Raw genomic sequence first — 27,829 nt, forward strand, 5'->3', positions numbered from 1 at the left:
GGACCCTCCCCCGCCGGCTGGGCGCTCCCCCGGCCGCCCTGCAGGCACTGGGGGGGGTTGCGGCAGCTTTGGGGTGCGGGGTGGGGAGGGGTGGGGGACCGGAGATGGGGTGCTCTGCTCGCTGAGCTGAGGGGGGGCAAAGCCGAGCCCCCCCTAACCTGACCCGGTTCCCCCCCCTCCCCAAATTCCGCCGCTGGCTGCTGCTCCCGGCTCGCACGTGGTTGGATTTAGGGGGATTTCTGCGTTTTTTTTTTTTTTTTGGTGCTTGGTTTGGATTCCTTTTATTATTTTTAAATTATTTTTTTTTTTCTCGCCGCTGGGGTGCCTCGGGTTTTTTTCTCCCCCTCGCTTTTCCTGGCTGTCCCCCACCTTGCAATGGCCTCTCTGGAGAAGATGCTGCCCGGACCGGCCGCGCTGCTCTGCTGCCTCTGCTCCCTGCTGCTCCCCGGTAAGTGATGGGGGGGCAATATTTATAAATACATCTCTATATTATATATGCCTGCAATACGGGGCTTTGCACCATCTCCCCCCCACCTCCCCGGGGGCACCCCCTGCCCCTCCGTGCCCGCCTGGGTCCCCCCCTCCCACGGCCATCCCCTCTCCGTGCCCCCCCAGAGCCAAATGGGTGAAGATTAGACTTTATTCCCGGCTTAATAAAATGACAGCTTGTGCTTGCGAGCGCTGGCAGCGGGCTGGGCTGAGCCCGGGCTGCCTGCAGGGTGGCACAGGGGGACACACGAGGCGAGGGGGTGTCCCCGGGCCCCCCCGACTCTTGTTTCCCTAATGCAGAGCTGCTTTAGCGGCAGGATCAGGGCTTTAGCCGCTATTATCCGCCCGCTGATCCCCCAGACCCGCAGCCAGACACTTCCCCGCTCTGCGCCGAGTCGCTGGGCAAGCTCTGCCCAGGTGGCAGCATTTTGGGGTGGGGGGGAGATGCAGCCCCTGCCATCCCCCTCCCTCTTCCTGCGGGTTTGGGGGCCCTGCACCCCCTTTGCCCCGAGTCGCATCCCAGCGGGGCTGCGGTGCCAGCCCGGCCTGCCCCGGTGCCAGCAGCTGGGGCTGCTCCGGGCCAGCGAGGCCAGCGAGGGGTCACGCACCCTGAGGGACACGGGGCTGGCTTCCACGAGTGATTTTTGTGCATGTTTTCCGTTTAAAATCGAGCCCCGGCCAAAGCTGCTTTCCCCGGGCCGGCCGAGCGGAAAACGGGGGCTGTTTGCAGTCTGGGGGGGCCCCGGCTCTGGGCTCGGGGTGTCCTGGGGATGCTGCCGGGCTCGGGTGATCCCCCAGAGCTGCAGGGATCCCTGCACCGTGCCCGGCTCTGTGTCACACCTGCAGCCCACGGCCGAGGCTCTTCGGGCTCTCTCGGCATCTGCAGCACCCGAGGGTCTTGGAGCAGCTTGAGGAGGGGTGGAAAAAGGAAAAAAAAGGGGATATTGGGAGCATTGATGGGAGCTGGAAGGGGTTTTCCACCCTGGAAATTCAGAGCCAGTGGAGGAGCAGGGATGCTCCAGGCTGTGGAGCCACAACTTTCCGTGGCATCCTTAGGGGTGGCAGAGCTCCCTGTTCCCACCCCAAACTGTTCCTGGGGTGCTCCCCGGGCAGGCTTTGCTGGCTGAGCTCCTTGGGAGCACCAGCTCAGGGCTCTGGCAGCCTGCAGGGAAGCAGGATCCCCCCCTGCCCCATTTCCCTGGATCACATCCAGCTGGCTGGCTGGGCTGTGGGAAGCATCCCCGTGGGAATGCGATCCGCGGGGAACGGCCTCTGCTGCAGGGGCTGGATGTGCCCCCTGCTCCCCATCCCCTCCTGGGGGTTTGTGCTCCCCCATTGCTGCTGGGACCCCACAAACCCTCTGGGCCAGGCCTAGATCTGTCCCCTGGGCTGGGGGATGCCCTGTCCCCATCACTGGGGGGGTCCCCAGTGCCACGGTGAGGTGGGCGAGGGTGGCCTGGCCAGGGCTGGCTGTGCCCACAGACAGGGAAACCTCTGCCAGGAGTTTTTATTCCCCTTCCAGGACGTGCACCTCCCTCGCTGGCCTTTGGTGGACAAATAAAATTCTCAGAGGGAGCTGGAAAAAGCCGTGGAGAGCTCCTGATTCTCCAGCTCTCCCTCCAAACGCCTCAGGCTGGTGGCAGGGCCAGCCCGTGCCCTGCTCTCCTGCTGATTTCATCCCCTTTTCCCCTTCCACCTTGTTTTTTTTTTTTATTTAAGAGCAGCCCTCCGTGCCAGCCTGGCTCCCGCTGCGCTCCCCGGGAGCTGCTTGGCCGAGGCCCCGGATCAGCTGTTCCAGAAATGGGATTTTTTTGGGTTTTTTTTTTTTGGCATCTCCGGGTTGGGATGGCCCCAGGGTGGCCCTGGGGGCTCTCAGGATGGACAGATGGACACGTGGAGCGGGGGATGCTGGTGGGGTCTGCTCAGTGCGCTGCTGTTGGGATGCAGCACGGGGGATTGATGGGTTTATGGGATGGGCTCTGTGTATTCCCTCAGCTCCCTGCAGCGTGCCTCAGTTTCCCCGCTCCTAAAGGAGCCTGGAGGCTCTGCTGGGGTTATCCTGTCCCAGCATTTTGGGCAGGTTTGGGGTCCTGTGCTGCTTCCCACTGCTGGGCTGTGCTGCCCTCCCCGTCTATCCCATTCCTGGCGCTGCGGGAGGAGGACGCTGCTCCAGGGCTCCATCCCTGCCGGGGGTGCAGCCCGGACACCCCAAACCCGGCGGGGGACACACCCCGAGCCCCGTGCCCGTCCCTCCAGCGCTCCCAGCCCGGGCTTTCACACCAGCAGGTGGAGATGTGCCATAACTTGGGAACCGGGAACCGGGAGCCGGGCACCGACACCCGGCTCGGCTCCCCGAGCACCGGCAGCGTGCCCCGGGAGCAGCTCCCGGTGTCTGCGGGCTCAGCGGCCCCCAGGCCGGCTTTTGGGATGGGCTGCGAGCAGCTGAGCATTCCCAGGAGCAGGAGTTTCGGCAGGCAGGGGAAGGGAGAGGAGCCGGCCTCTGAGCCGGGTTAAAGCTGGCACAAGTTTTTACCTGTGGTGCCACGGAAAAGGGGAATGAGCAGCGTCGGAATTTGTGGTATGGATGATTTTGAGATTGTAGGAAGTTTCTGGTTTTTAGCTTCGTTGCTAAAGAAGAAGCCAGAATTGGTCTGTGCTGGTTTCCAGGTTGTTTATTCTGTTTATCTCTCACATGTTCTGCTGCCCTGCCCAGCTCTGTCCTGCAGGGCAGCGTGTGGGGCTCTGCCCTCAGTGGGATGTGACAAACATTAAATACCAGAAACTCCCTGGGCTGCATTTACAAGAACGTGCCAATATCTGTCACCTACGTTGGACAGTGTGTCCCCAGCCTGAACCAACAGAAAAATGCCAACACCACAGTGAGACATGGAGGGCATGAAGAAGGAGAAAAAGGACAAGGCACACCCAATTTCTTCTATTTTGTTTCTTTTGGACTCCTAATCTAGAATCTTAAAATTTGACTTTTGCACCCATGCCATACTAATTATTACTCATATCAAGCACTCAGAGCTGGTAATTGATCCTGTAAGATTGCAAACTCTTTTCCATGGGCAGAGATCACAGCCAGTGTCTCTGGGGGCTCTGTCCAGGGGGTTCCTGACCCCTGCCAGGGTCCCAGACCTGACAGGGCAGCCAGAGGGGTGCCCTGGATTCCCACAGTGCAGGGATATTCCTGTTGGATTTTGGCTCTGCAGTGTCCATGTGAGCCTGCTTCAGCTCCCCCAAACCCCAATACCAGAAATCCCAGCCTGATGCTGGGATTTAGGGGTGTGAAATCCTTTTCTTCTCCCCCTTTTGCCCTCTTGGTGTTTTTGAGGGAAGGGAAGAGGCTGAGGGAGATCCTGTGAACGATGATTTTGGGGAGCACCAGCCACAGGGTTTGGTCCTCATCCAGACCTGTCCTTTTGGGGGAAACTGAGGCGGGGGGTGGAGTGGCAGCACCCCGTGGCTGAGGATTGCTCAGGAATTCTTTGAAACCTGGCTATTTCCTTGAGAAATTTTTTTGAAGTGCTGCTATTTAAACCACTCCAACTGCTGAGATCCCTCTCCCAGCTCCTCTGCATCTTAAAAAATACAAAAAAAGGAAAAACTGAGGATCCCTGCAGAGCATCCCCAATATTCCATCAACTCATCCTAGCTCCAGACCCTCTTGTGGAGGGAGTCAGGGGGATGTGGCACCACCCTGGGGGAGGTGGGTGAGGGAAGGGCTGTTTAGACAGCACAATCTGATTTTTTTGGCTCCTGCATTGCCTGGCCAAACCAGTGTTGGGTGTGTGGGAGCTGCTGGGTGTCCCCTCCCCACGTGGCTCCTGTCACTGCCATCACAGGAGCATCCCATCCATCTGGAAAAGGTCACTCTTGCTAATCTAATCAGAATATTTGTTATTAAATACATGGCTCTGCTGACGAGCAGCCCCCTGGGCAGGCAGGCAGGGAGGTGGCTGCTCCTGGGGTGGGGACGGGGACCCCAGGGGTGGCTGTGGGGGTGAGGTCTCCCCTGGAAGTTGTGGTGGCAGAAGGAGAGATGGTTCCGTGGGGTGGAGTGAGGCAGTCCTGCTGCTCATTTCCCAGGGAAAAGGAGGCTGGAGCTCCCCTAACTGGAATTTGGGAGCTCTGGGCTCCTCCAGCCATGTTTGGGGGTAGCCCAGCTATCCCCACGCTGGGGAGGCACCAGCTGGGCTGGGGGGTTTCTGGGCTGTCACCTGTGCCACCAGCACACCATGCAGAGGTTCTTCCTCGGGATGTTCAGGTTCTTCCTCTCCCTTCCTTTTCCTCGAGCTCTTCCCCGACCTGCTGCTGCCCCTGGCCTGTCCCATGTCCCTCGTCCCCCCTCACCTCTGCCCTGCCCTTGGGGAGGACACCACCAGCAAGGCCAATTCAATCTTCTGATGAAGGCTCTGTCACCTTCTGGTGAGCGTTTTCCCACCACCTGGATAATATTTGTCATCCTGGATTTTCCGTAAAACCCCAAGCAGGTGCTGCTGGGGTGGCTTTGCCACCTCACGTGCTGCTGTCACCTCCCATCCCCTGCAGGAGTTTGGGTTTGCTCTGAGCTCTTCCCCAGGACTGGCAAAACTTGAGAAGGAATTCATTTTTCATTTATTTGCCTTTAAGGGAAAGCTGTGGTTTTGCTCTGGAAGAGAAATCAGGCTGGAAATGCAATCCCTGCTGCTGCCAGCTCGGTGTGGCTGCGGGATCAGCTCTTCTCCTGGAGCAAGGGAAAGGAGGTGAATTCCAGCCCTGTTTGAGCTGGTACCAGTTCCCAGCCCTGCTTTTGGGGCTCTGGGGCTGGTGTTGGACCCCAAACCTGAGATGTGGGGCTGGATTCAGTTCCAGGGTGCCTCTGGAACAGAATCCAGCTCCAGCAGAGGGAGGGAATGGGCTGGCATGGAACCATCCTGGAAGCTGGGCACAGCCTGGGGGCACATTCCGTGTTCCGTGTTCCTGCCCTGGCCCTGCCGGGAAGGGATGGAGAGGGGATGGGCTGACATGAGCAGGACACTGGCCTTGGGGGTGTCCCTGGGGTGCTGGGCTTTGTCCCTTGAGAGCTGCTGTCCCTGATTCCCATTCCTGGCTGCCCAGAGGGGATTTTTGGAGAAGCCACCTGGGCTGCTCCCAGCGTGGGGCTCCCCCAGCCCAGCAGCCCCACAGAACATTTTGGGGCTGCCCCGTTCATCCCAGGGTATCTCCCCTCCCATTGCTTTTTGGACAGTCATAATCAGCCACTTCCCTGTCCTATTTTTATCCCACTCCTTTTTAATTAATTTCTTTTTTTCTCCCTCCTCTGGCAGGGCCTTCTCCTCCCTGTCCCCCAGCCTGTCCCTTGCGTGATTTGTGGAAATTGCTCTAAAGTAGCTGCCGTGTAAAAGCCTTGCTGGCTCCAGGAATTTATGGCAGGCTGTGCCTCTGCACGGCACATCCCATTTAGGCCATATTTATTTATTCCTTTACTTCTCTGCTTTGGTATTTTTTTTTTATTTGTTTGTTTTGTTTTCCCCTGGTTTGTTTATTCGCTCTTATTCATTTCCTGGGGGAAGCACAGCCCTCGGCACTGCTGGAATGGTTCCCTTTTGCTCCAGGCTGCTTCTCCCCCCCCAAAAAATCCCAGGATATGTCCCACCACTGTTACTGGATTTTATTGCTCCTGCTGATGGAAAAGCCAGGCTGGACTTTTGGGAGAGGGAGAAATCAGAGGGATTTACAAGAAATGAGCCCACCAGGCACAACCCTGTGGTAGAGAATCCATTTTTGCTGCTCCCAGGACTCCAAACCCAGGGCCCACCCAGCTCCCATTGAATTCCTACCCCAGGCTGATTTTGGGAAGCAGTTTGGCTTCAGTGCCGTGGGAATTCCCAGCTCATCCCTGCCATGGCTCCTGGACAGCTCCAGGAGCATCCCTGCTTCCTGCTCTTCCCACGCTCTCCCCGCCGCACGCCAGGGGAAGGTGATTCCACATTTGTAACAATTATTCACTTAATTGAGTTCCAATTAGCTGGGACTGGAGATGGAGGCTCTGGATGCATCAGAGGGAAGGGGAAACTTGTTGTCATTTATGTCACCAAAACCAATTTCCAAGGCTCTGCCTGCAGGGAACGTTTTGGAGGTTTCCATGAGGGATCTCTCTGTATTTTCTGGTTTTGGTTTGTATTTAATTCCTGGATTTTTTGTTTGTTTGTTTTTTTACCCTGGGTGTGTGGAGTGGAGAGAGGCACATGTTTGGGCTGGCTGAGTTTTGAGTGGAGGATTCTTTTGTCCCTTTTTGTTGTTTTTTAGGGTGTTTGGAGGTGCTGACCCCACTGGGGTGGGAGTGTAGGGTGGCAGGGGTCGGTGCTGTGGGATGAGGAGGGAAGGGATTCCCAGGAGAGGCAGGGAGGTGTCTGAGCCTGACCCTTCCCTGGGACCACCTCCAGCTGTGGGAACACCCAGATGTGGGAGCTGCAGGTGTGGAGAATCTCTAGAAGCTCCAGATGTGGCACATCCCAGGTATTTGGGGCTGCTGCCACTCCTGTTTCCCCTTCGTGCTTGGTCCTGATGGGTGAGGCAGAAGATTTTGGGGTTTGGCCTGGGATCCACAGGATGCTCAGGGGTGGAAGCAAAGGGAAGTGAGAGGTCCATGCTGGTGTCCCGTGGGGAATAGCCAGGCTGGATGTCCTCTTTGGGGGTTCCTGGGTTTCAGGATTTTGGGGGGATCCATCACCCCATTGAGTCCTCTGGGCACGTCCTGCTGTCGTCACCCTGCCCAGGGCTAAAATCATCACCTTGTCACCCTGGAATGGCACTGGAGACGGGGCTAAGGAGCACTGCTGGTCCTGGGGCACCAAAACCCCTCCCCAGGAGCCCCGAGCAGGGCTGGGAGCCGGGGTGGAGCCCTCTGGGGGGGACAGTGACACCCCCTCCATCCCTCCCCGGGCATTGGGGGTGGCTTCATCACTGTGGCAGCTCAAATCACTGCTTCAGGGACAGCTCTCCTGCCTCGTTCCAAGCTGGGACTGGAGCTGTGAGAGTTGGGGCTGGAGTCTCACATTCCTTGGCGCTGCGTCCATCCATCGATCCTCCGAGCCCCCGTGAACATCCAGAGAGCTTTGAACCCTCCTGGGCTGACCTCAAGCTTCCCCTCCCTCCTCTCCAGGAATTCCCTGTGTGCTTCCCCCCCAATAAGTGGGGATATAGCCCCGGGAGCCCCCACGGGATAAGCCAGGATCAAATTCCCCCCTGGAGCGTGGCTGCAGTGATGCCGGGGCCGACAGCTGGGGCTGGGCTAAGCTGGAGCTCAGCTCTGCTGCTGGTTCTGGAGCAGGGGGAGGAGGAGGAGGGAGCAGGGATGGAGGCAGCAGGAGGGAGAGGCTGGGCCCCGTTTTCTGGGGATTCAGGGCAGGAGGGGAAGGAAGGAGGCTGAGCTGGTGGCTCCATCCAGTCCGTCCATCAGCCTCCTCCCCGCCAGGCTGGCCGAGCCCAGCACCCCCTGCTCCAGGAGTGGGGGTGGTGATTGTTGGAACTCAAAATGTCCCTCAGACATTTTTAGAGGTTCCAGGCCTTGGTCAGAAGCATTTTAGATCCCGGCAGGCAGCTGGAAAGAGCTGTGATTTTGAGTTTGAGCCATGGAATGAGTTACCAACTTTGGAGGTGGAACAAGCAGTCACAAAGGGTTAGATAGGATAGTAAAAGTAGTTACAAGGTAGAGGGGAAATTTTTTAGTATTGTACGGGGGGGTTTAGCACCTGTACAGGGGGGTTTTACTTTGTACATGGGGGTCAGAAGTTCTAAGATGGAGGAAAGTGGGCTGATCCTGTTCTTCCTCCTTCTTCTTCCTCACCTCCATGTTCTTGGTGATGTTGGCACTCACAGATTGGCTTAGAGTAGAAAAGCACCATTTAATATAGGTAATAGGCATTGGGGAAAAACTGTATACATATTATACGTAATACATCATATAAAAGAGAGCAGCAGCCCTGGACAGGGAGAGAAGAAGCAGTCGGGGTCAGAGAGGATGTCAGGGTGTGTGTGTGCCTCTGCCTGAGCTCTGAGCAAACCACAGCAGCCCAAGGAGAAAATCTTTTTGATAACTTGCAATAAACTGCCTTGAGACCGAACAACAGAGACTGCTGAGCCTTTCTTTGGAAGCAGGCTTGGAGGAGAGACTTTTCCACCACACGAGACCCCAGACCAAGCCCAGGGTTCTCACAGTGATGATGAAGAAGATGATGATGATGATGACCTAAACCCGATGTTGCAGGGCCTTTTGGTGCTGTTTTTTCCAGGTCTGGGATTTAAGGCAGGGCTGGAGGGTGCTGCCACTGTCCCCATGTGTCCTCCCGGGCGGGCAGAGCAGCTCGGCCCAGCTGGCCTGGGGCAGATGTGGGGCTCCACAAAGCGGTCACCAGATGTGTGTTTACATCTGGGCAGGTCACCCCGGCTTCCCGAGGGGACACCCCCGGTCCTGCTGTGGGTCAGGAAGCCCCCGGGCCAGGGGGGATGTGGCCAGGCACGGAGAGCTGGGGCGCTGAGCTGCCGGGGTGGAAGGGCCATACGGGCCCCTCAGTGCCGGCCCAATAAACCCGGAATGCAGGTCAGGTGCTGCAAATCCCGCTCACCACAGCGGCAGCAGGGCTGCAGAGCAGAGCCAGCCGGCAGGGCTTAACCCTTCTGTCCCCCAGAGCCGGCCAGAGGGGACGTGAGGCCACCTCCCCTCCCGGGGGTGACAAGCAAGCAGGGCAGGCCGGGGACAGTGGTGTGGGGACTGCAGTCACCTGAGCTGTGGTGTCTGTCCATCCTTCCTGTCTCCTTCCAGGCAACCTTCTTCCATCTTGTGAGCTGCTGGGACCTCCCATCCCCATCCCTTTCCCCTTTCCCCTTTCCCCTTTCCCCTTTCCCCTTTCCCCTTTCCCCTTCCCCTTCCCCTTCCCCTCCCTTCTTCTCCTTCCCCTCCTTCTCCTTCTCCTTCTCCTTCTCCTTCTCCTTCTCCTTCTCCTTCTCCTTCTCCTTCTCCTTCTCCTTCTCCTTCTCCTTCTCCTTCTCCTTCCTCCTTCCTCCTTCCTCCTTCCTCCTTCCTCCTTCCTCCTTCCTCCTTCCTCCTTCCTCCTTCCTCCTTCCTCCTTTCTCCTTTCTCCTTTCTCCTTTCTCCTTTCTCCTTTTTCCTTTCTCCTTTCTCCTTTCTCCTTCTCCTTTCTCCTTCTCCTTCTCCTTCTCCTTTTCCATCATCCTGGAGCTGTTCTCTTGTCATCCATCCATCCATCCATCCATCCATCCATCCATCCATCCATCCATCCATCCATTTTTTATTCCCCCTCCTATTTTATTTACCCTTATTCCCCCTTTTCCTCACCCACAAGCTGCACCCACAGCTCCACGCACCTCCTGCCTCCCTTCTTCCCTGCCACCCCTCTGGCTGTGATTCCGGCTGGAATCCTGTCCTGGCAGGATGAATTTGGGGCCAGGGAAGGGAGGCGCCGCTCCCGTCCCCTCCCGGCTACACATTAGAGCATCGTTTAAATGCATTTTGTCTGGGAAGGAAATCGCTTCCCTGGGTGCCGCCAATCCGCCGGCTCTCAACTAATCGTGCCCATCCCATTCATCTCCAGCCCAGCCTGGCCCTGTCCCTGGCTGGAATGCCGGGCTGGGTGACAGGGCCACCCTGCGTGTCCCCACGGCAGCAGCAAAACGAGTTTGGGAAGGGCTTTCCTCGTCCTGCTGCACCCAACCCTCATTATCCATCCGAGAATCCCCAGGGAAGGAGGGAGGAGCTGGGTGCTGGCGGCACCAAACCGCACCCAGACCCTGTGACACAGGGTGGGTGACAGAGGTGTCCCCCACTGTCCCTCACTGTCCCTCACTGTCCCTCACTGTCCCTCACCGGGTGCTCGCCGGGCTGGCACGGAGCTGCTCCTGTCCCCCGCTCAAGGGTGGCACCAGAAATTCTGCAGCACCTCAAAGGTGGATTTTTCCTGGGGCTGTGCTGGGCATTCAGTGGGGTGGGATGACGTTCTCACCCTTGCACAGCCCCCTGAATATTATGCTGGCTCAGAGGTAAGCAGGCTGTGAGGAGAGGAATATCAGGAGATGGCAAAGATTTCCAAAAGAGGCTCTTACCCCAAAATACGTTGGTTTAGTTATCTTTATTCTGTGGTGTCCATGTGGAGAGCGGGGCCAAAGAGCAGAACAGGAAATGTCAGGGGTCTGTACAGACTTTGGGCAGGGTGGGCTTCCCTGGCTCTCCAGCAGCCCTGTTGGGGCAGGAAGGAGGGTCCAGGGTTATCTGATCAGAGTCACAGGGAATGGGGAAGGGGAAATAGAGTGTCCATGAGCTCACTGTGACAGTGGGATTTGGGTGAGTTTTCCCTGTGAAATATCCGGATCCTGCTGCGAATCCCGCAGATGTGGAAGGGCTGAAGTCTGCTGCTGTTTCAGTGTGAGTTAAGCAAAGCCCTTTTCCCTGTTACCCAAGCGAGTCCAGCTCACTCCAGCTGCTGGATCCTTTTCCTCAAATAATCTCATGCCTTGGAAAAAAAAAATCCCCTTTTCCACTTGTTGGGATGGCAGGAGGATGAAAGCCTTGATCTTTCACAGCAGAAAGCAACTTCCATGAGTCACGAGGGCTGAAAGCACCTCAGTGCTGGCATCACTGAGCAGAGGGGCACCCGTGGGTGCTTCCCAGGGTTTGGCACCTCTCCTGCACCTCCTGGCTCTCTGGGAGGTGGGAAATCCTTTTCTTCTCCCCCTTTTGCCCTCTTGGTGTTTTTGAGGGAAGGGAAGAGGCTGAGGGAGATCCTGTGAACGATGATTTTGGGGAGCACCAGCCACAGGGTTTGGTCCTCATCCAGACCTGTCCTTTTGGGGGAAACTGAGGCGGGGGGTGGAGTGGCAGCACCCTCTGGCTGAGGATTGCTCAGGAATTCTTTGAAACCTGGCTATTTCCTTGAGAATTTTTATTTTTGAAGTGCTACTACGGGAGGTGGGAAAACAGGCAGAGCGAGCGGGATGGGGTGGCAGGCGCTGGAACTGTGGCACAGCATCCCCAGCGTTCCCACAGCCCCAGGGAATTCTCTGCCTGGCTCCGGGGCAGCTTCCACCCGGGATGTGGATTCTGCCCGTCCCGTATCCAGTGCTAATCCTTTTATGAGCCCTCTAAGCTGCTTAACTCCCCTGTGCCCCGCAGCAGAGACCTCCCCGGCTGGGCTGGGGCTTCCTGCATCCCTTGAGCCCCGAGCGAAGCGGCTGGGGCCGCTTCCAGGGCTGGAAAAATCCTGGCAGGATCCAAATCCCCCGTGGGGAAGGGGGAACGGAGTCATTCCCGGCAGCGGAGCCGTCACATCCACACCTTTGCTCGCCGTCTGACGCCGGTAATTTGGGTTTTGCTGCTCGGGAGCCGCTGGGGAGCGGCTGCAATCAGAGCCGGCATCGGGGGATGCGGGGGGCATCCAGCCCTCCTGGGAATTCCTGGCAGCCGCTGGAGAAGGCAAAGACCTTGAGGTGTCTTCCAGGCTCCCGCAGCTGCCTTTCCCAGGAAGATTTCCGTGGATTTTCCCTCTGCTTGCAGCGCGGTAACCGGATCCTTCCCAGGGGCTCAGGCAGCTCTGCCCTTCGGCTGGCACGGGCTCCCTGCTCTGCCAGTCCTGGAGTTATTTGTTTTTAAGGAAATCAAAATGAAGAGCAAAATGGGATTTTTGAAGGGTTCAAGGTGCTGCCGGGGTTTGCACCAATGTCATCTGTGTCACCTTTCCACCAGGTGTGGAAAAATTTGGTCTGGGCTGGGCCAGTTTTATCACATGGGGATAAAGCAGAGTGTTGGTGACACCTCTGGGTGGGGGACAGGTGACAGACTGGCTGTGACAACACCCTTAAGGCAGGCGTGGGGACAGAGCAGGTCTGGGGGCTGGTTTAGCCACCTTTCCTGGGTGATCTGAGAGCTGGAAGCAGAAGGAAAGCCTTGATGATAATAATAAATACGTGGTGGGATCTGCCAGCCAAAAATTAACCTGGATTTGGTAACTTTTGGTCATGAGGCTCGGGAGAAACTCAGCATCCGTGCCTTGGGAAGCAGGGGTGGAGCTGGGATGAAGCCAGCCTTGTTTCTGTAGAAGGGTTTGTGCTGGTTCACGCAGTGCTGGGGTTGGTGACCAGTGCTTTGGGCTCCTCAGGGACAACACGAGGCTGCGTGTGGCTTCAGCACATCCTGGGCACCCCATCCCATGAGGGTGTCTTTGCTGAGGCCGCTGCCACCCATGAGGAGGCACAATCCCGCTCGAAGTCCTGGGATCAGCATTTTTTGGTTTGTGGGAGAGAGAAACCCGGCCAGGCTCTCGCTGCCCTTCTCAGAGGTTTGGGGGCTGAAACTCCCACTCCTCCTTGCTCCACTTGCGCCTGGCTCAGCGTTCCCTGCTCGGGAGCTGTTCCAGAGGGGATGCCCCATGCTAACCTGCACTCTGCCTCCCCTCTGCAGCCCACGCCAAGGGCCCGGCCCCCAGCCCCGAGCCCGCCGAGCCCCCTGGTGCCATCCTGCTGCCCGTCAGCTACCGCCTGTCCAACACCCGCCTGGCCTTCTTCCTCAAGGAGCTGGGGGCCAGCCCGGCGGGCAACGGCAGCGCCCCTCTGCAGCGCTCCGAGCCCTTCGTCGTCTTCCAGACCAAGGAGCTGCCCGTCCTCAACGTCACCCTGGGGCCCTTCAGCACGGGGCTGGTGCTGCCCAAGGAGCACCTGCAGCCCTCCAGCACCCTGGAGGTGCCCGACCGCCTCACCGTCAACTGGAAGGTGCGCGCCTTCATCGTCCAGCCGCGGCTGGTGGCCAGCCAGCCCGTGGTCCAAGTGCTCTTCTACGTGGCCGGCCGGGACTGGGACGACTTCGACGTGACGGACCGGCTGCCCTGCGTGCGGCTTCACGCCTTCCGCGACGCCCGCGAGCTCAAGAGCTCGTGCCGCCTGCGGGGCAGCCTGGCCATGTGCCTGGTGCAGGCCGAGCTGCCCCACGCCTGGTTCGGCCCCTCGGCCGTGCCGCCGGGCAGGAGGAAGAACCCCGAGAGCCCGGAGCTGGTGCCGGGGGAGAGCCAGCAGGCCGAGCTGTACTACACCCTGCACGCGCCCGACGGCGCCGGGCAGTGCCCGGGGGACGTGGGCGCTCGCCGCGGGGCCGGCGGCGCTCGCGCCGAGGGTCCCACGCAGCACCCGCTGCTGCGCATCGGCAGCGTCAGCCTCCTGCAGCCCCCGCCCGGGCCCGCCCTGCAGGAGCATCACCTGGATGGAAACGTCTTCATCCGCCTGCCCGACAAGCCCCTGAAGCCAGGGGAGGTGCTGAGCATCCTCCTCTACCTGATGGCCAACTCCACGGTGGAGCACTTCACCCTCAGGTGAGGCCCTGGGGATGCTCCCGCTCCTTTTTTTTTTCCGAGGGGCGGTTGTGGAAAAGCAGCTGTGGGAAGGGAGGATGTGGTGTTCGTGGGATCTGTTGGAGGCTGGAATATCTGGAATGTGGGTTTGCAGTGGGAGCTTCCCGTCCACGCAGGACATCTCTGCCCTGGCACTGTGCACTGCTGCCTTTGCCAGCAGCCGTGGGTTTACTCCCAGCCACTTTGGGGACAAGATGTGGTACAGCTGTGGAGCAAGGGGGGGTCCCCAATATCCCCTCCTCCTGCCCCAGAACCAGGTGGGAGCAGGGGCAGGAGGTGCTGAGAAGCCCAAAGTGGGCAGGTGTGCACAGGGGACCCCCATTGTGTCCCTAAAGATGGGGACACAAGCTCTGGCCACATCTCTTCAAAGTGCACTTGCAAGTGTCCCTGTGGCCCCCCGGAATGGGGGATGTGGTGCTCCAGGCTCCCCTGTCCTTCACCCCAAGGGTGTTACTGCCCTGGGGCTGGGGAGGGTCCAAAATCCTGCTGGAACAGCACTAGAGGGACAAAATACTGTGCAAGAGGAGCTGGAATGGGCTGTTGCTGCCAGCCTGGGTGATGCTTCCCACAGCCTGAAGGGGAAAAACTCCTCCCGTGCCATGGCAGGGTATCCCAGGGGATCCAGGAGTGCCTGAGGGTGAGGAGCCACCCCTGACTGTCGCTCTCTGCAGGGTGAAGGCCAAGAAAGGTGTGAACCTGCTCAGCACCAAGTCCAGGAGCGGGCAGTGGCTGGTGAGCTCGGAGCTGCTGACGGGTGGCAAACACTCCACGGCCACCGTCGACGTGTCCAGGGTGGACGGGGCTGGGCCCAGGTAAGGGCTGCACCTCTGGGAATGCCAGGGGAGTGCTGGGGTTTGGCCTGAAGCAGTTCTCCCTGGGTGGCTGCAGTGCCACCGGGGTGCTGGCAGGGGAAACTGAGGATTTTAAGGCTGAGCTGTGAAGCTGAAGAGGATTCCTTGGTCTGAGGTAGAAGAATTTTGATTTTTTTCAATTAAGTTTTAATGCTGTGGGAAGCAGCAGCTCTTTGCTGTCTATCCTGGAGTCTCCTCTGGGAAGGAAGGGGAGCAAGGCAAGGTCTCATCTGAGCCCTAAAGTGACGGATGAGTGTTGGATGAGGAGCAGGATCAAAGCCAGCACCTGAGACAGGCAGTTCTGCCCTGCTCACACATTCCTGGGACATTGGAGAGGCTCAGAGGAGCTGAGGAGAGCCCTGGAGATGGATTTGAGAACGATCTGAAGGAGAAAGGACCCAACAAAGCCAAGCTGAGACCTCAGAGGGTTTTCAGCATGAAGAAGGGGGGATGTGAGACTGGCAGGACACAGGGTCAGAAACAGCAGCAGGAAAGATTCTGAAGGGCTGGGAAACAGCAGTGATGTCTCTGTCACCGTGTCTTGGGAAAAGGGACACGAGGAATCTCCAGGAGCTGGATTAAAGCAACTGGATGTGCTCAAGCCATTCCTGTCCTCTGTGGTGGAAATCTTCCCACATCTCTGTCCCCCACCCCAAAACTGAGCACAGCTGGGGCCAAACTCTTGGAAAAAAGATCCCCTCAGCTCTGCCTGCTCTGCTGTGACCTCCAAAGCTCTGCAGAACCCCTTTCTTACCAGGAGAGCAGATTTTCCTTCACCCCATCCTGCTGCTTCCAAAATGCACCCACAGCATCCAAACCCATGGCCCCATGGCTGATCCAGGAGTGTCCCCAGGGCCACCAACCAACCTCCTGTGCCCTGCACAGCCACCCCACAGCACAGAGAGCAGAGCTGCCGGCAGCAGGATCCTCTCCCCCTTCCCCCTCTCCCGCTGCCAGCACCACTTCCAATCAGCCTGCAAAGGTTAGAGACGGGGGAGGAATTTAAAGTGATTACAATCACCTTTTACACAAACAACTCCATCAAATATTAACGGAATGGAGAGGATGAATAACTCCGAGCCATGTTGCCCTCCGGGCTGTGCAAACAGAGGAGTTGCTGTGCTGGGGCTCTGGGGGCTTTTTGGCAGCGCTGGCTGTGCAGGAAGGGGCTGTGAGCCCTGAGCTTTGGGCTCAGAATGGCCAATTTGGGGTTGTTTGCACCCCAGCAGCTGCATCCTAAATTGTTCTCCCAGTGTGGGCAGCCTGGCTGTGGTCTGTTCCGAGCAGGTGATGCTGGGGGAGGTGAGGATGGTGGCTGGGCCTGGCAGCACTCCTGGAACACTTCGGGGCAGCCCACGGCAGGAGTCCCGTTGCCACACCACCTCTGGCTCTGCTTTGCCTTTGGACCTGCCTCTTCCCAGCTGGATTTGATACTCCTGGCATTGGAAGAGCAGCCAAACCTGCTTTTCAGACCCTGTGGCCATTGGTGATTCAGCCCTTGGACCCCAGAGCTGCCCTGGGGCAGAGCAAGACCCCAGGAGCCCCCGTGGATCAGCTCCACTGCAAAGCCCACCACAGCTGCTGTGGGATCAGGGAGCAGGGATCAGGGCTTGCCGTGGCCTGGAGCAGCTCCAGCTTCCCGCTCTCCTCTCTCCCTGCTCCCTGTCACTCATTAGATATTGATTAGAGAGAAACCCAGCTGTGCCCTGCATCCCCAGATCGATGGGACCTTCTCAATTGCTGCTGCTCTGCGATGAAACTGGAGCTGCTCCTGGCTTCCCTTCCGCTGGAATTTCACTGCTCCTCCCCTCCTCGCTGGCTCTGGGGGGCTTTTCCCAGTGCTGTGGTTTGTGGGGGCTCTGGGCTTTCCTCCAGGCGTGTTCAGTTTTTGGGGAGCAGTGAAGTTTGACTTGGGGCAGGGTTGAGCGCTGAGTGACTCCAAGGATTTGCAGGGGAGGCAGAGCTGGGAGGGCAGGATCAGCTCTGGGGAGGTTTGGTTGTAGTGATGGGGTGTGGGAATAATTTACGCTGCTGCCATGGGGTTGTGTCCAAGCCGTGATGGACACCAACCTGTCCCCTCAGTCTGGCACCACGTGCTGGGTTTGGCATCTTCTCCACCCTGCCTTGGGAACATCCCAGAGGTCACTCCCTGTCCTTTAGCTCCGTGTCCTGCTGTCCTCAGCCCTGGCATTAATTTGTGTGTGTTTGCTGAGCTGATGGTCCTGGGCTGTTCTCCCCTGCTGGTTCTGTCCTCTCCCCTGTCCCCTGCCCATCCTCTCTCACCAGATGGGGACAGCCCTGTCCCATGTCCCAACTCAGTGCTGTCCCACCTGCTGTCTGGGCTTGAAACTTTCTCCTGTGACTCAGTTTCCCTATGGAATCCCCTTGGAAAGGCCTGTAAAGTCCAGAGCTTGGGCTGAGCTCATGTGTTGACACTTGTTTGTCATTCCTGAGTGCTCTGGGTGTGGGACACTCGGGATCTGACCTGTGGGACATGAGTGTCCAGGCAGGAGCAGTAAATCCATCCACACTTCTGGGAAGATGGAGTCAGGGAGATAAGGCCAGCACCTGCAGCCACCCACTGTCCCCTGAGGCCATGGCCACACGCCCACCCTGTGATGTCACCCAGCAGCCCTGGCAGAGCTGATGAGGTTTTATTTGTCCTGCTGGGAGAGGTGGAGAAAAACATTTCTCTCTCTCCCACTGGGGAGATTCCCATGGGAATCTGCAGGATCCCATCGGAGCAGCCTCTGCAGAGGTGGGGTCAGGGTTGCTGGGTTTGGGTGGCACACACTGCCAGTCCCCCTTGGCAGCCTGGGGACACCAAGGAGACCTGCTGGGGACTCTGATGGGACCTGGGACAGCCACCTCACTATGTCCCCTCTGCCTGTCCCCCTGCCCAGGGACGGGGACTCCTCCTCTGAGATCATGCAGCTGGATTTTGAGATGGAGAACTTCACCAGCCAGTCAGTGACGCGCCGCATCATGTGGCACATCGACTACCGGGGCCGCAACCCCCCGCCCGACCTGGAGAAGGTGGTCACGGAGCTGACGGTCATCCAGAGGGACATCAGGGCCATCGTGCCCCTGGCCATGGTGAGCAGGTTCCTGCCCTCAGTTGTTACCTGCTTTGAGGGGTTGGCACCCCCTGAGGGATTGACCACCTGCCCTATAGCACCTCTCCATCCATCCATCCATCATCCATCCATCATCCATCCATCCATCCATCCATCCATCCATCCATCCATCCATCATTCATTCATCCATCCATCCATCCATCATCCATCCATCCATCATCCATCCATCCATCCACCATCCATCCATCCACCATCCATCCATCCATCATCCATCCATCCATCCATCCATCCATCCATCCATCCATCATCCATCCATCCATTCATCCATCCATCCATCCATCCATCCACCATCCATCCATCCATCATCCATCCCACCACACCCAGGTCCTTCTCCGCCCTCTAACACCATGGTGCTCTTTCCACCCCACCCCCAGGACACGGAGATCATCAACACAGCCATCCTGACGGGGCGCACGGTGGCCATTCCCGTGAAGGTCATTGCCATCGAGCTGAGCGGCGCCATTGTGGATGTCTCGGCCATGGTGGAGTGCAAGTCCAACAACGAGGACATCATCAAGGTGGGTGTGGGGAGCGGGTCTTGTGACCCTCACAAGTGGCTGGGCTTCTTCCAGGAGTGCTGGCCCCCACAGCAGCCTGGGCTGGGGCTGGTACTGAGCTGATGTGGCTCACAACCCCCCCAAACCAAACATCAACCTCTCGGTGGCTCCACTCTGTGCAAGCTTCTCCCTGGGGTCTGTTGGGAGAAGGACAAGACACTTTGTCACTGTCCCCGGAGAGGCCACGGGATGCTCCCACGCTGGCAGCAGCAGTAACTGTGGTTATCACAACACTCAGTGCTGATAAGGGAAATATTGTCACTGTGGGCTGAGCTGCACCTTCCCATCAGTGCCTGCACTCGGGAGTGACATTGATGTCCTGATTGGATCAGGGGACTGGTGAGACGGGAATGATGCAGGGAAAAGGGGAGCTGAGGGGGAGGATCCGCGTGGGAAAGGTGCTGATGAGGCCGATGCCAAAACTCCCTGCCCCAGCCCCGAGGCAGCCCCTGATCCTTGAACCCTCCAATTTCCCAACCCCATCCCTGTTCATCCATATATACATTTTTCCATCCCTGAATAAATCCATCTGCCCACCTGCCCGTGTCACTCTGCCACCATTTCCATCCATCCATCCGCCCCCAGACATCATTCCCTTCTCCCAAACACCTCCCACCCCTCTCCCTGCATGCACCCAGCCAGCTCTCCCTTTCCATGTTCTGCTGGCTTGGGCAGAGGCAGGGAAGGGGTCTGGATTCTCCGGGGGGCCGTAGCCCCTTGTCCTCTTTGCCACAGGGGTGATGGCAGAGCTCTGTCCCTGCTGAGATTTGCTCTCCATGGGGCTGTGTCACCCACCGTGGGGGACATCCAGTGCCACAAAGTGCTTACCCAAGTTCTTGACTAAAACTCAGATCCGTGGGATTTACAGGACCAGCTCTAATTTATGGAGCCCAGTCCTCCCCAGTGTGATAAAACACTGGAGCAATAATACACTTCAGGATGGACTCCAAGACACTTAAACTGTTTAATGTGCTGCCTTTCTGCTCATAAATCTATTGACACTCTGTCCCCAGACCTGGGGGGAGCAGGCACATGCCCAGGAGCTGGGATGAATAATGCAGGGAGCAGCCCTCCAGCCCCGGCTCTCATCCCGCTCGGAGCCCTGCGCAATTTCTTGCTGAGTTATTTGGTGTTTGTGTTGGAGCTTCATTTCCGAGGGAGCTCTCAGTTACCTGCTGAGATCGGGGAGTATGATTGCGGTGTCAGGGCTCTAAACCTGCTCCATAAATCACAGCTTACGGAGTGGGATGTGCTATCTGTTACTGTAAATAATTTAACGTGAGGGCGGGCTGGGGAGCTGCCTCTCCCCGCTCTGGGGTGGCTCCCTGGTGTGGTTGCTCTCTTGTGTAACGTGGAATTTGTCCTGGGCTTGGCGTGGATGTGGCTCTGAAGGATGTGGTGGGAGAGCATGAGTGGGAGCTGTCACGCTCATCCCCTTCTGTGGTGACACAGGGTGACAAAGGCGTACAGGAGGACATCACCACTCAGGCTAGTGCGGAAATCGCTCCCTATTTTTAAAATGGGTGGTGATCTTGTGGGAGGTGGAGGGTCACACAGGGAGTGGGAGATGCTCAGCCTCACCTGTGCGTGACCCTTCTGAGAACCCCACACTCCACATCCCCTGGAGAACCCCTCAGGAGCTCAACAGGACCAATCCTCAGGGAGGCACCCTGCTCACTCACCAGGACCGTGGTGGCTTTCCCCACTCCTGGGGGCCTTGGAGAACATGTGTCCCCTTGATCCCACGCCTGTCCCCGTGCCAAGCCGGGAACTCCTGGCCACAGCAGCGGAGGCAGCGGTGCCTTGGCTGGGAGCCCAGGCAGCCCTCAGCCTCTCTGTTCCTGACACCGAGCCGTAAATCCGGGAAGTTTCCCCGAACAAGCTTCATTTCCGAGCTAATCTGCAGTCACTCCATCTTCGGGGCAGGCCTGGTGTGCAGGGATTTTTTGTTGTCATAGTTTCAACCCCCTCCTGGCTGCAGAACAAGTGGTGCCCAGAAGGAGGTGCCGGGGGCTTTATTAGCCAAGGTAATGCCAGCAGAGCCCATCGTGTTTATTGTGATAAATGGCACAATATCCAGAGATCCTCTGCTGCAGGATTCACCTGGGAGCTCATCTTTATTCAGGCGCTGCCTCGCCACAGATGAGATTGTCTCGTCAGGCTTGCTGAGCTGGTACCTCTGATAGGAAGACAAGGAACAAAGCTTCCTGCATCCTCCTGGGCTCAGGGATGTCCCCAGGAGCGCAGGTCCAGGGTTCTGCCTCCTCCACCAGCCCCAGGGGACCATGGACACCGTGCATCGGGCTCCCGGAGCTGGTGTAGAAGTCAAACCCTGCTGTGGGCTCAGAAATGCAAAGTTCCTGCGTCTGGTTGTCCAGAGGTGCTCAAGGAGTAGGCTGGGAGAGAGACAGGGATGCTGCCACCACCACTGCCAGCCACCTGCAGCCTGGCCTCAGCCCTTTATCAGCCATCAGAGAATCCAGGGACTCCCGACTGCTGGAAATCAGCTCTTCTGTGCTGCTGAGGTGCTCAGTGCTGCTGGCTGAGCAAACGGGTTCTGCTCTTCTCCAGCATTCAACAAATCAGATGCAATCCCTGACACGGGATCAGGGCTGGGCCATGGGGCCGCTGCAGATGAGAGGTTGGAGTCCCCTTCTGGTTGTCTTCTGCCTCTCTGGCTGGGAAGGAGCTGTTGACTGGTGAGCTGAGCTCAAACCCTGTGAGATGCTGGCCTGGTGTCCCCTGAGCTCCTTAACTGGCTCAGGCAGGGGGTATGAGTGACACCCCTGCAGGATGGATTTATTTTATAGCCAATTTCACAAATGGCATTTGAATAAGTGGGAATTAAAAGAGGAGGAGCAAGAAAAGGAACAGGGATTCATTCAGACCACAGGAATCTTGCTCTGGGGTGAGCAGGAGGGATGGGAACAAGGCACTGGTGAGGACAGGAATGAGAGGGGTCTGTGCTCGCTGCCTCCTCTGGAGGAGATTTTGAGGCAAATTTTCAGGTTGAGAAATTTTCAAACTCAGTAAAGCACCCATGGGTGCCTCTAGCTCAGGGACAATTCATTATGGAGGCCAAAGAGAAACTGAGGCACCAAGTGGAGGTCCTTGGTGAGGGGGGAGAAAGTGAGGGCTGGCTGGAGGACCTGGGTGAAGGGACATTGTGCATGGTGGACACAGATCTGTGCCTCAGGAGGACCTGGGTCAGGGGACACTTTGCATGGTGGACACGAGGTGTGGACCTCCCTCTGAGCAGGATCTCCAAAAGGAAGGAGCATCCCAGCTCCAGGGGCCGGCATGAACCGGATCCATGCCGAGTGACATTCTGCAGTTCCAGCCTTCTGCCACGATCTCTGCTGTGCCTGCAGGACCATTCCCATCCTCTCTTGTCCCACAGGTTTCCAGCAGCTGCGACTACGTCTTTGTCAGCGGGAAGGAGTCGCGGGGCTCCATGAGCGCCCGGGTCACCTTCACCTACGAGCACCTGTCGGCCCCGCTGGAGATGACGGTGTGGGTGCCCAAACTGCCCCTGCACATCGAGCTCTCGGATGCCCGGCTGAGCCAGGTCAAGGGCTGGAGGGTGCCCATCCTGCCGGACAGGAGGTGGGTGCTGAGGAGCCACACTGGCCAGCCTGGAGAAGGCGAGGCAGAGGTGGTGGTCATGGGTTAATTGTCTTACTCAGCTACTTCATGAAGAGGTTTCAAAGGTGGTGGAGACAGAGGCATCTCAGGGGGCTTGGGTGGAAAGGGAGAGGTCATGGACACAGGTTATGGGGAAGGAATACATTTCACAGTGAGGTTGGTGGTGAGTGGTCAAAAGTTCCCTAGATGAAACTGGGAACAGCCAAGCTTCCAAGTCCCTTTTTTGAAGTCTAGAGACCTCCAGGTGTCCATCCCAGCAGAGATACCTTGTCCTCTCATTTGCTGAGTGGGCAGAGATGCTGGTGACCCTGCTGTTACAGCCTGCTGCTAAATCCCCTGAATCCCTCATGGACAATGGACATCTTTTGCCCAGGAGCCACCATTTTTTGATGACATCTTGTTTTTCCCTGCTTGGCCACCTTTCCTGGCGGGGGCTGAGGAGCCACGGTGTGGAGAGTTTGGCAGCACTGCCCACCCACTGCTCCATCCGTCCATCCATCCATCCATCCATCCATCCATCCATCCATCCATCCATCATCCATCCATCCATCCATCCATCCATCCATCCATCCATGCATCCATCATCCATCCATGTGTCCATCCCGCAGGTCGGTGCGGGACAGCGAGCACGAGGAGGATGAGGACGAGCGGAAGCAGAGCCGGGGCTGTGCCCTGCAGTACCAGCATTCCACGCTGCAGGTCTTCACCCAGTTCCACACCACGGCGGCCGAGGGCACGGGTCAGGTGGTCACCATGCTGGGGCCGGACTGGCTGGTGGAGGTCACCGACCTGGTCAGTGACTTCATGCGCGTGGACGACCCGCGGGTGGCCCACATGGTGGACAGCTCCACGCTGGCTGGGCGGGAGCCAGGCACCACCCTCTTCAAGGTACCCCAGCCACCTTTCCTCCCTCTGCCAGCCTAGCTGGGCTGGCAGGCGGTGACAGGAACCTTGTCCCCTGCAGGTGGTGTCCCCGCTGGTGGAGGCAGTGCTGGGTGAGACGCTGGTGACGGTGGCGGAGGAGAAGGTCAGCATCACGGACCTGAAGGCCCAGGTGGTCTCCAGCCTCTCGCTGTCCCTTCACCCCAGCCCTGGCAACAGCCACACCATCATCGCCCGCACCTCCGTGCAGCAAACCCTGAGCTTCTTCAAGCAGGTGAGCCCGCGGGGCATCCAGGCTTGGGGGAGAACTTGGGGTGCAGCCTTCTCCTCCCAAATCCTGCCCACACTCCAGCCCTCACAGCGCTGTCCTCATGACACCCTGGTGACCCCAAAACACCCCAGAAACCTTCACAGAGATCTGTGATCCAAGTCTGGGGACAGGACACAACCATGGGGGAGGGATGGAATCCTGTACAGCTCCTGGCCCAGCTCTGGTGACCACGTCTGGGTAAATCACATTGAGCCTGGGCAAGCACGAGGAATGTGGAGAGAAGAACAGGCTGAGGAGAAAAACAGGGACTGGTTGGAGCAAGATGGATCATGGAGGGATAAAGGGTGAATTGGGTGGAGAGGTGGGTGGGGGATGGCCAAAGGGGTGCAGGTGGGACTGGCCTCCTGCTGGGCAACCGCTGCCTGTGTTGGTCCCGCAGGAAGCGCTGCTGAGCCTGTGGATTTCCTACAGCGACGGCACCACGGCCCCCCTGTCCCTCTACGACCCCAAGGACTACAACCTGGTGGTGAGCAGCCTGGACGAGAAGGTGGTGTCGGTGACCCAGGACCGGGCGTTCCCCTTGGTGGTGGCGGAGAGCGAGGGCGCGGGGGAGCTGCTGCGGGTGGAGCTGGTCATCTGCGAGAGCTGCCAGAAGACCAAGCGCAAGAGCGTCCTCTTCACGGCCTTGGCCACCGTGCGCGTCCACTTCGGCTCCGAGGAGGACCCCACCTACGACTACGACCATGTGTCCAGCAGGCCGGGGCTGGGGGAGGCCGGGGCGAGCACCACTCTGCGGGCAGAGGTGGACAGGAAAGCGGACCCGAGCGAGGACAGCCGCATGTCCGGCGCGTCTCACCCCACCGAGGACTTCCCCACCATCCCCACCGGCTTCGTGCAGGTGACGCGTGGGCTGACGGACCTGGAGATCGGGATGTACGCCCTGCTGGGCGTCTTCTGCCTGGCCATCTTGGTCTTCCTCATCAACTGCATCGTCTTTGTGCTGAAGTACCGGCACAAGCGCATCCCGCCGGAAGGCCAGACCAACATGGACCATTCCCACCACTGGGTCTTCCTGGGCAACGGGCAGCCCTTGCGGGCTCACAATGACCTCTCCCCGCAGCCCGAGAGCCCGGGGAACCCGCTGGAAAACGTGCAGACCTGCTGCCACGGGGACCACCACAGCAGCGGGAGCTCGCAGACCAGCGTGCAGAGCCAGGTGCACGGGCGCGGGGACGGCTCCTCGGGGGGCTCCACGCGGGACCAGAGCGAGGACCCGCTCAACTCACCCACCTCCAAACGGAAGCGGGTGAAGTTCACCACCTTCGCCACCATGCCCTCGGATGAACTGGCCTACAACTCCATCCCGATCGCCGACGAGGAGGACTTGGAATGGGTGTGCCAGGACATGGGGCTGCAGGACCCCGAGGAGCTCCACAACTACATCCGCAGGATCAAGGAGATCGCTTAACGCAGGGGCAGCGGGGACAGGGCGGGAGGGAGGGGCTGCCACGCCGCGCCACGCCGCGCCACGCCGCGCCACGCCGCGCCACCACGCTTCCCCGGGGCCGGACGCCCGCGTTCGGCTCCTTCTTCCGCACATCTCACGTCCTCACCCCGTCCAGAGGCACCTCCGGGGTGGCCTTTTTTCAGTTCTCGCCCCTTCCCCACCGGGTGTCCCGGGGGAGGCAGCAGCACACGCGTGGCCCCCAGCCGCCAGGGCAGAGGGGATAGAGGGGACGGGGTCCCAGCTCAGGGTGTGCGCGTGGCCCTGGCAGGAGGAGGCTGTGGGTCCTGCCGGGAAGGGCTGGGAAAAGGGAGGGACCCCGTTTCCCCCCGGAGCCCAGCAGGGAGGTGGTGGGGGAGGTTTTCCCAAGGGCCTCCCCCAGCCTTCGCTGCGCTCAGTTGCACAATTTTGGAGGCGAGTGCTGGGTCACCCCGTGGGTTTTGGGGTGTTGGCCCACGCTGGGTGGTGCTGGGAGAGGCAGGAGTGGGGGGCACAATGGCCATGGGCTCAGGGCACTGCTGTCCCCATCACCTGCTGTGCCCCAGCCCCAAATTCCCGCTGTGCCCCCCTCCCTGGCTGCTTGGGCAGCTTGGGGGTGACCAGCTGGGCCATTTGCTGCCCACCCTGCCTGTCCCTCTGTCCCAGCCACGGGGCCAGTGCTGGTCCCCCTCCACCCCACAGCCCTGCTGGACCCTCCAGGGGCAGCCACCGGTTTGTGCCCCCTCCCAGCGCTGGGATGTGGCTCTGGGATGGGAATGTGGTGTGGGAGCTTCCCAGTGCCCCGGGACACCTCAATGGGACCTGGCCTGTGTGTCCCAGTGCCAGCCCGGCTCCCCCAGTGCCAGCCCAGCAGGGATGCCCGGGGCCAGGCTCAGCCTGTGTGGTGCCTTCTGACTGCCATAACCCGATGCCTGCCGGTCCCCCCGTGCTGGTGGCACCTCCCAGCCCCTCTGGCTCACCCAAGGGGCACCCCCAGCCCAGGGCACCCCATCTCCCAGCCTTGGGGGGACACCCGGGTACCAGGGTTGGCAGGCTGGGGATGCTGGGCTGTGCTATTGTCCCCATGGGCACCGAGCATGTGGGGACAGGGACCCCCCCAGCATCACCCGGTGGAGGTTGGCAGCGGATTATTTCTGGATCGAAAGTTACCCACCACTGTGTCTATTTTTTTTTTTCTTTTTTTTCTTTTTTTTTCTTTTCTTTTTTTTTCTTTCTTAAATAAAATACCAGAAAAGGAAAAAAAACCGGAAGAAAAAGCAAGTGGCAGCACTGTCATGGGCCCTGTCTCTGCTGTGGTGCCTGGGTGGGGGTTCCCAGTGGGTTTGGGGGTAAGCCCTGGTGGCTGTGGGGTCTCCTGGGGGATGGCTCAGCTTTGACTGAGCATTTTGGGGTCAAAGCTGTGGTTTTGAGGGTTTCCCCCTCCAAAATCCTCCCCTCTTGGGCAGCCTGGGTGGGCAGAGAGCAGCCCCACCCGTGCCTCAGTTTCCCTGGCAGGTGAGCCGTGGTCTGGGGTGGTGTGTGGTATTTCAAAAGCCTCTTTAAGGAGTTTATCAATTTTGGGTCTGTGAAAGTTTCTCCCCTGGGTGGCCTTAAAATTCACCTGAGCGCTGTATGCTGGTTTTGTATATACATATATTTATGTATAAATAGGGGAGTTGAGACGTGCTCAGAGTGCAGGCAGGGCATGCAGGGAGTTGGTTTTACTCTGCCCCCTTATCTGAAACCAGCCACGGAGCTGATTGTGGCTCTGAGCAGGAAAATTAACACAGCTGCCTCCCTTGCCTGGGAGCACTTCTGCTCAATTAACATAAATGAATATTTGTGTGTGTGGGGGGGAAATTTTACAAAGGGAAGAAAAAAGAGGGGGGAGAAGGTCAGAGAAGGGTGGATTAAAATTTTGGAGTTGTAATAAGAGCTGGCAGTGCCTGACTGAGGTCCACGAGCTTGTCCTGGGGCTGTGGAAGTGGAAGATGGAGACAACAGGGACAGATCCATGGGAACTGGGGAGCTTGGCCAGGCTGGGCACAGGGTGTCCCCTCTGCCAGGTTCTCCCACCTCTCCTGGCTGCTCTCCCAGCTGTAGCCAAGCCCAAGGTCTGGCACCAAGCATCAGCAGTGGTTTTCCAGCCCATCGCTTCCCATTCCAGCTGACGGATCCAGCTCAGCATCCCAGAACCCTGTGGGAATTCAGCACCCGCAGCCCCACGGTGTTTGTAGGAGGCTCTCAGGGCTGTGTGCCCCCAGCTGGTGTCCTGCAGCATCCCTGCACCCCTGGCACCTCCTCCAGGCAATTCCCAGCCTCCCAGTATCCCTGGTTCCAATCATTCCTGGGTGAGGGCCCAGAGCCCTGCTCAGGGTGAAGAGAGCAAACCCCTCCGTGTAGCTGCATCTATTTATTGGGGCCTTTAGATGTAGATATTTATACTTCATACATATGGATGTATTTAGGCTTCATGCAGATATATGCATCTCTAATGTATATATATAGAAAAATGTATTATTTATAGATATATATATATGCTATGTATATATATATATATATATATATAAAGGTTTTGCTCAGGGGTGCACTTACAGACACCCCTAAATACACTCCCCTGGGTCTCACCCACCATCTCAGTCCCTCTGGGAATTCAGAAAGCAGCTCCCCACCAATTTTTCCAAGGTCCTCATGCCCTGGAAGTCCATCAGCAAATGCAAAACACCCAGGGACAAACCTCAGGAAAATGGAATCTCTCTGAAGGCTCAGATGGTGTCTGGTCCTCTTCACTCCTACCACTGCCAACTAATTTTTTTCCCATAGGAATGATCCAGATGGGACATAATTATTTTAAAAAAGACCCCAGAGTGCTGTTGGAGATGGGGAGATGGAGGTTGCAGCTGGGAGCTGGTGGCACCCACGGGGACAAGCCCCAAACCCACCTGTCCTACCCCAAACCCAGCAGCTTCCCCCTTGGTTGCCTCAGATCCCATTAAATAATCCCCAACCAAACAGCTGAGTGCCACGGAAAGAAAAAAAAAATGTGTAAAATAATGAAAAAAAGCAGCTCTCTCGGTGCTCCCTGTGTTTATTCCTGCTGCCTTTTCCCTGCTCAGT

At 58.3% G+C, this 27,829-nt stretch overlaps 1 protein-coding gene across 2 annotated transcripts; it reads left to right on the plus strand.

Moving 5' to 3' along the window:
* The first annotated feature begins 250 nt into the window (after nucleotides 1-250).
* Nucleotides 251-25,963, plus strand: TMEM132E (transmembrane protein 132E). Of its 2 annotated transcripts, none has more exons than XM_021550837.4 (9): nucleotides 251-448; nucleotides 12,947-13,847; nucleotides 14,558-14,698; nucleotides 17,641-17,833; nucleotides 18,249-18,392; nucleotides 21,832-22,037; nucleotides 22,685-22,964; nucleotides 23,041-23,232; nucleotides 23,669-25,963. In XM_021550837.4, the coding sequence occupies exons 1-9, from the start codon at nucleotides 376-378 to the stop codon at nucleotides 24,695-24,697; spliced, it is 3,159 nt and encodes a 1,052-aa protein (XP_021406512.1). In that variant the 5' UTR covers nucleotides 251-375; the 3' UTR covers nucleotides 24,698-25,963. The 2 variants fall into 2 exon arrangements, with proteins under 2 accessions (XP_021406512.1, XP_085413597.1); XM_085557471.1 differs by having other exon boundaries at nucleotides 23,701-24,483.
* The last annotated feature ends 1,866 nt before the right edge of the window (nucleotides 25,964-27,829 follow it).

The sequence above is a fragment of the Lonchura striata genome, chromosome 19 (genome assembly GCF_050655825.1).
Source record: "Lonchura striata isolate lonStrDom1 chromosome 19, ASM5065582v1, whole genome shotgun sequence".
NCBI lineage: Eukaryota > Metazoa > Chordata > Aves > Passeriformes > Estrildidae > Lonchura > Lonchura striata.